The sequence below is a fragment of the Miniopterus natalensis genome, chromosome 5 (genome assembly GCF_054644295.1).
Source record: "Miniopterus natalensis isolate mMinNat1 chromosome 5, mMinNat1.hap1, whole genome shotgun sequence".
NCBI lineage: Eukaryota > Metazoa > Chordata > Mammalia > Chiroptera > Miniopteridae > Miniopterus > Miniopterus natalensis.
In genome coordinates, this window is record NC_142085.1 from 73,954,667 (window position 1) to 73,960,666 (window position 6,000).

General features: G+C 47.6%; 1 protein-coding gene across 1 annotated transcript in view; it reads left to right on the plus strand.

The window, feature by feature from the left end:
• The window catches only part of PDE7B (phosphodiesterase 7B), a 248,756-nt gene extending 243,006 nt beyond the window's left edge, over positions 1-5,750 (plus strand). The window contains exons 12-13 of the mRNA XM_087817773.1: positions 3,800-3,880; positions 5,530-5,750. Of these exons, the coding sequence (XP_087673899.1) occupies positions 3,800-3,880; positions 5,530-5,750 (302 nt within the window). The remainder of the gene's footprint in view (positions 1-3,799; positions 3,881-5,529) is intronic.
• Positions 5,751-6,000: the final 250 nt, after the last annotated feature.

The following is a 6,000-nucleotide window of genomic DNA, read 5'->3' on the forward strand; positions in this document are numbered from 1 at the left end:
AGGCTAAATGCCGTTTGCGGTCAATGTTTTCCACTCTGACAGAGGGCTTAGCTCCTTTTGTGTTCCTTCCCCTCACTTTCTCAAATAAAGCTAATAATGAAATAGAGCACAGCTGACCAGGGATTGATTTAATCCTCTCAAACAGATACGTGGAAAGTCAAATGGCCCCAAGTTAGGGTGTAATTTTTAAGAGATCAACCTCATTCAGAAATAAGGCACTGAATTTGAGCAGGCTCTTGCCGTTGGGTGGGAGGTCGCCTTTAAACACAGCCTTGTTTCTCCGGGCCCGGTTTCAGCGCTCGGGATGTTTGCTCAGGCACAACAGTGCCTGATGTTAGTGACGGGATCAGGTGTGGGAGGCTGAGAACAAATAAAGCCTGAAGTGTCCCACATACTAGCTCTGTGGGGAGCTCAAGTAGCAACAGTGAGCCTTTTGGAGAAGCCTCCATCGAAAGATGTGTCAGTGACATTGTAATGGTCCCAAAGACAGAAGACAAAGCAGAAGGGATTGGGTTCATGTGCGGACAAAAGGCTCTACTCACCATCTCCCGCTCAGAGGAAAAGTGCTCACGTAGCTCCCACAGCTCTCTGGTATTTCACTTCAGTTGGGGCGTAAGTGGTTACAAATCAAGAAGTCAGTTCTAGTTGCCCATGATGTAAAATCTCCACTGAGGGGAAAACAAAGGAAAATAGGATGAAACTGGAGCAGAGAGGTTTCAGATTAGATAAGATAAATACTTTCTTTACTGTATGATATAGAAAATATTCACAGTGAGAGAAAGGCTAGGTTTTTCATTCTTAGAAATCAAACAATGGGAAAGAGAAGATTCCACTCTGCCCCTCTTGGTTTTGACACAATCATATGCTCCTGTTGGCAATGATTGCAGTTTAACCCCTTCATTTTCTTAGCTTGCACCCTTATTTAGACTATGAACAACTCAGGGACCATGTCACTTGAGCAGATTGTAAGGTCCACACAGTTGGTGAATCCAAGTTGTTAACTAAGCGGAGCGAATGGGATCAACCAAGAAAAATAAGCTGTAAGATCTCTGCAAAAAACTGGCTGCTGTCCTCAGAGTATATGCATACGCAGCCTCATAAGATGGCATAACTAGAACACCTGTACCTCTGATCACTAAAGGGGAGCTTCCATGCCCTTTGCTCTGGCACATCTCCTGGCAGAGAAAGGGGAATACAGAGGGCATGTTGGGTCCTTGTTATTTAATTGCACTTTGGTCTAGTGGAAGTTCAGCCTGTTTAAGAGGAGAGACCATATTCTTGTCATCCAACTGTATGTACTCCATACTGAATTGATATTTTAAACATTCTGTGAGCATGACTTTTATCATTTTATTAATCTTATTCTGGCTTTTGGTTTAGGATTTTCAGTTTGCTAACAGTTCCAGCCAAAGTATCTTTATTGATTCATGATGTTGAGCAAAGGAAACCTCCTGAAGTCAAGGCTGAGAACAGAGGGAGAAAGAAAGATGAGATCTCATGAATCAGGAAAACCGTGCTAGATTCTGAGAATGGGGATTAGGATTCTGCCCTCCTCTTGATGCCTTAAGGAGGTAGAATCTCTGTCCTGTTGTAATACACATTGGTATCTTTTCAATCACCAAGATCCCAGAGGTTTTTATTGAGCATCTGCTTCCAGCCTTGTCTAATCCTCGGTAAAACTGTGACTTTCCCTTTGTCCCAAGCCCCACTGGGGACAACGTCATGGATGATGCAAGGAAGTAGAGTTAACATTTCATAATCTCAAAATACTAAGTGGTAAAGTTCCTGGAGGAAAGAAACTCCAATTTTCCACTTTGGATTCTCTACATTGATTAACAAAGTATTTAAAATATATAGTGCTTTATAAATATATGTTGAATGAGTAAATGAATAAATGATCTAACTTAAGGCCCTCTAATGGAAGAGGTCAGGAGAAGACCTAATGCTGAGGAAGGTAGAATCTGAGCTGGGTGTTGAATGATGAGTGGTGTACTGTACCTCCCAATAGGATAGCCATGAGGCACATGTGGCTAGTTAAATTTAAATTAATTAAAATTACATAAAGTTAAAAATTTAGTTCCTTAGTATTTTTAATTGTATTTCAAGGGGGCTACTGTAGTGGGCAGTGCAGAGAACATGTTCGTCATTGCAGAAAATCCAACTAGACAGCACCAGTCTACATAGAGAGGAGTGGGAATGGACAAAGGCACTGAGGCGGGGCCATATCCCTGCCTCATAGACCAGCTTGTCCGCTGAAGGTGAGAAATGAGAGGATTTGTGGAGTACAGACCAAGCAATCAAACATGGCACTTTCTCACAGACAGTGCACTTAGCGCAACATATATAACTGAAAGTAGGGAAAAGATATTCCAAGAGAGGACTAAATAGGATTTGATGCCTCAGTGCGGAGGGTGAAGGAAAGGGGAAAATCGAAGGCGATTCGTCCAAAGTGTCAAGATCAATTGAAAAACCACAGTTAACAGCAGCGTGAAGGTGAGTAGAGTGAGCTTTAGGGAACTCATTTCAATATTAAACCCTCAGGAGGCTATCGTCATGGAGCTGCCCTCAGCCCCTCAGGTTAAACCAGGGTGACTTCCGACATCATTCCCGAGAATCACCAGGGCACAGACACGGGGGGGGGGGGGGGCACGGCTACAGTCTTAGGGAAAATGAGAAATGTGGCATCTCCGAGGTTCCACCTCAGTGGTGAAGCGCAGACACCCTGGAGCCTGACTTCCTCGCTTGGAATCCAGGCTCCCTCGTTACTATCAGCGTAACCTGGGGTCAACATGCTTCCTTTCCCTTTATCTCAATTTCCTTATCTGTAAAATGGGGATTAGAATAAGATTGTTATGAGGATTTAAATAATTAATTGTAATTAATTACATAGGTAAAAATAATTAAATTAATTACATAGGTAAATGTTTAGAACAGGGCCTGGCACTGCGAGCACAATATAAATGTTCTATTTTTACCTCCTCTAGTTTGGAGGGTACATTCACAACTGCAGACCCAGCTAATGTCTCCAAGGACCAGCTTATCTACTAATTCATCAGATTGTTTTTCCCAATACAGCAATTACCCACAATTTTTTACCCTCAGGAAGAACCAATAAAAGTATTTTGATAAAGCTTTGCATGATTCATTTCTCCTTTGGTTTTCTAGGTGACATAGGGATTAAAAAGAACTATCATTCTAAAAAAAAAAAAAGTAAAAAACTATCATTCTGACTTTTATACTTTTTTCGACCTTCAGTTACATTAGGTCAAACTCTAAGGAGTTAGGATGAAAGATACAGACCCTTATTTCTGATTAATTTTGTAGCTGCACACTGAGTTGCACTTCATACGAGACCTCCTGGTCCCTGACCCCCATTTCCCACCTATTTATTTCTGGTTGTTCAGGTGAAACCAGACAAGGGTCATGAAGAGTGAAAGGAGGGAGAGAAGCATAAAATCTGGTTTTTTTACCCTGTAACTTAAGGCCAGAACTTGCATTTCAGGTTAGGAAATTGCCCATTAGTTGTGTCCTTGTTTTTATAGCGCTTGTTCAAAAGTTTATTTTAGTCCCAGCACATGGCTGTTTACAACGCTCCTATTATAAATGGTCATTGACACTCTGATAGTTTAAGTTTTCACAGAAGCTACCAGAGCAAGTTGAAGCAAAAGGCTTCATAATGATAACAAGGCAAAGAACAGTAATTCCCAGGATGGCTTCTTCCAGCTAGGTTGTTAAAACTATCAACACTCATTTCCATAAATTCTATATCACCAATGTGTTTCTTCTTCTTTCTTCTCAGGTGACCTTGAACAGAAATTTGAACTGGAAATCAGTCCACTCTGTAATCAACAGAAAGATTCAATCCCTAGTATACAAATTGGTGAGTTGAATTCAGTTTTAATTTTAAAGGAATATTTTCGGCACCTCTGCCAAGAGTCACAAAGGCAAGACAATCTATGCAAAGCTTTTGAAAGACCCAACCTGGGACTTGAATCAATGTCCCCGTGAATGGCTGAGTCCAAATAAACACTCTAACCATGACTAATCTACTAGGTAATTACCAATTGAGAAGGTATGAAAAATAGGATAAAGCTTTGTTATGGACCCTTAACTAACCTTTATTAACATCATATTTCAGAATTAAATCAAAACCAAATAGAGTAGAAGGAAAGTAGTGAGAATGGGCTATTGGCTGCTGAAGACTAGATGAGCTCATTCTCTTTAGGACTTAGAAGGTGAGACGTCAGGGGAACCAGCCTTTAGGACCCTTCCAATTTGGATGACTATGCTCCATGCCCAGCATTCAATCCCCAGAGCCCAGACCAGACCTGGGCCCTGCCAGCCATGCTGTTCCCTGTGGCAGGGGTCCTATGCTTCTCTGCTCGCCTTCAAAACGTGCCTTCGGTCTCACTCTCCTAGGACCACACTCTCAAGGTCCATTGCACTAACCTGTTAAACTTTGATGTTAATGAATCTAAAATAAGTATTATTTTAGTAAGTTAAATATAAAATTATTAAGCAAATCTGGGAATTTTAGACATCTTAGTGGGGGGAAATATTTTTGACCCAGTAAGAATTTCTATCACTCCTTAAACACTCTACCAATTCCATCTACGTATAAAGCAAATCTTTCTTTTCCTTACAGTTCCCTCCGATTAAAACCACTCAGAACTTTAACTCTTTTACTTATAAGCTATGGCCCTGACACATACCAGTTCATGTTTTCACCAGTTTTCACAGACCTCAGGCAGCTTAATGCACTCACAGTGCTGCAGACCCCTGCAAGGCTCAAAGCTTAATGCCTTGACCTTGGGAGGGAAGGGGGCACCCGAAAAGGGAGCGACATTAACAGAGATGCAGCCTGGGCCCCCCGGATCCAGCTCCCCTGGACTGCTCTAGCTGTCCAGGTTCCCCGAAGTGATTCCGAAGCAGCACACCCTGACCAGCCCGAGGCCCGGGACCGCCCGTGGAGCTCCGGCTGGAAGGACACGTGCCAGGCCCCCACCGTTACAGACACTGAACCGCCAGAGAAAACCATTCGCGTTGCTAAGCGCACAACCCGGGTTTTCACGGGGAACCTGGTTTCAGAGATTCTGTCCTGTTGTCATGAGAACGCATTTATTTTTTCAGATCATATGTCCTGATTTTTCAGCTCAGGAAACTGTGGTTACCATAGATACCTGTTCTTAAACCGGGGTGGGCACTAAGTGACCAGGAAACCCCGCGGATGCCGCCCGAGCCCCCCAACCGGAGCCAGGTGGCTACAGCCCACCGTCTCCCCTCCCTGCGGCTGGCTCCGGGCGCGGGCTGGGGGCGCGGGCTCGGGGTGCGGGCTCGGGGCTGGGGGCGCGGGCTCGGGGCGCGGGCTCGGGGCTGGGGGCGCGGGCTCGGGGCTGGGGGTGCGGGCTGGGGGCGCGGGGCTAGGTCAGGCCACGCTGGGAACCCGCGCAGGCGGAGCGCCCGGCGCCCGCGGCCGCGTGGGCAGGAGCGCACGTGGCGGGCCCGCGGTGACGCTCTGCCCCGTTGCAGGTTTCATGACCTACATCGTGGAGCCGCTCTTCCGCGAGTGGGCCCGCTTCACCGGCAACAGCGCGCTGTCGGAGAACATGCTGGGCCACCTCGCGCGCAACAAGGCCCAGTGGACGCGCCTGCTGCCCAGGCCGCGCGGCGGCGCCGGGGGCCCGGACCGCGGGGCGCGCGGGGCGGACGGCGAGCCGCCGGCGGGGGCGGGGGCGGGGGCGGCGCCCTAGGGCCCGGGGCTCCCCCGCCGCCCGCCGCCCGCCGCGCGGGGCTCCGCCCTGGGCTCCGCGGCGCGCCCCCTCCCGTGTGCAGAGCCGCCCGTCGCCGCCGCATTGGCTGCCCCGCGAGCGACCGCGGGTCCGGGCAGGCGGCGCCTCGGGGAGAGGACGAGAAGGAGGCGCCTCTGCCCCGGCCCGCGGCCCGGCCACGCGCTGGGGACACGCAGCAGCTCCTGAGCCCGAGCCGCGAGCGGGGCCGCCC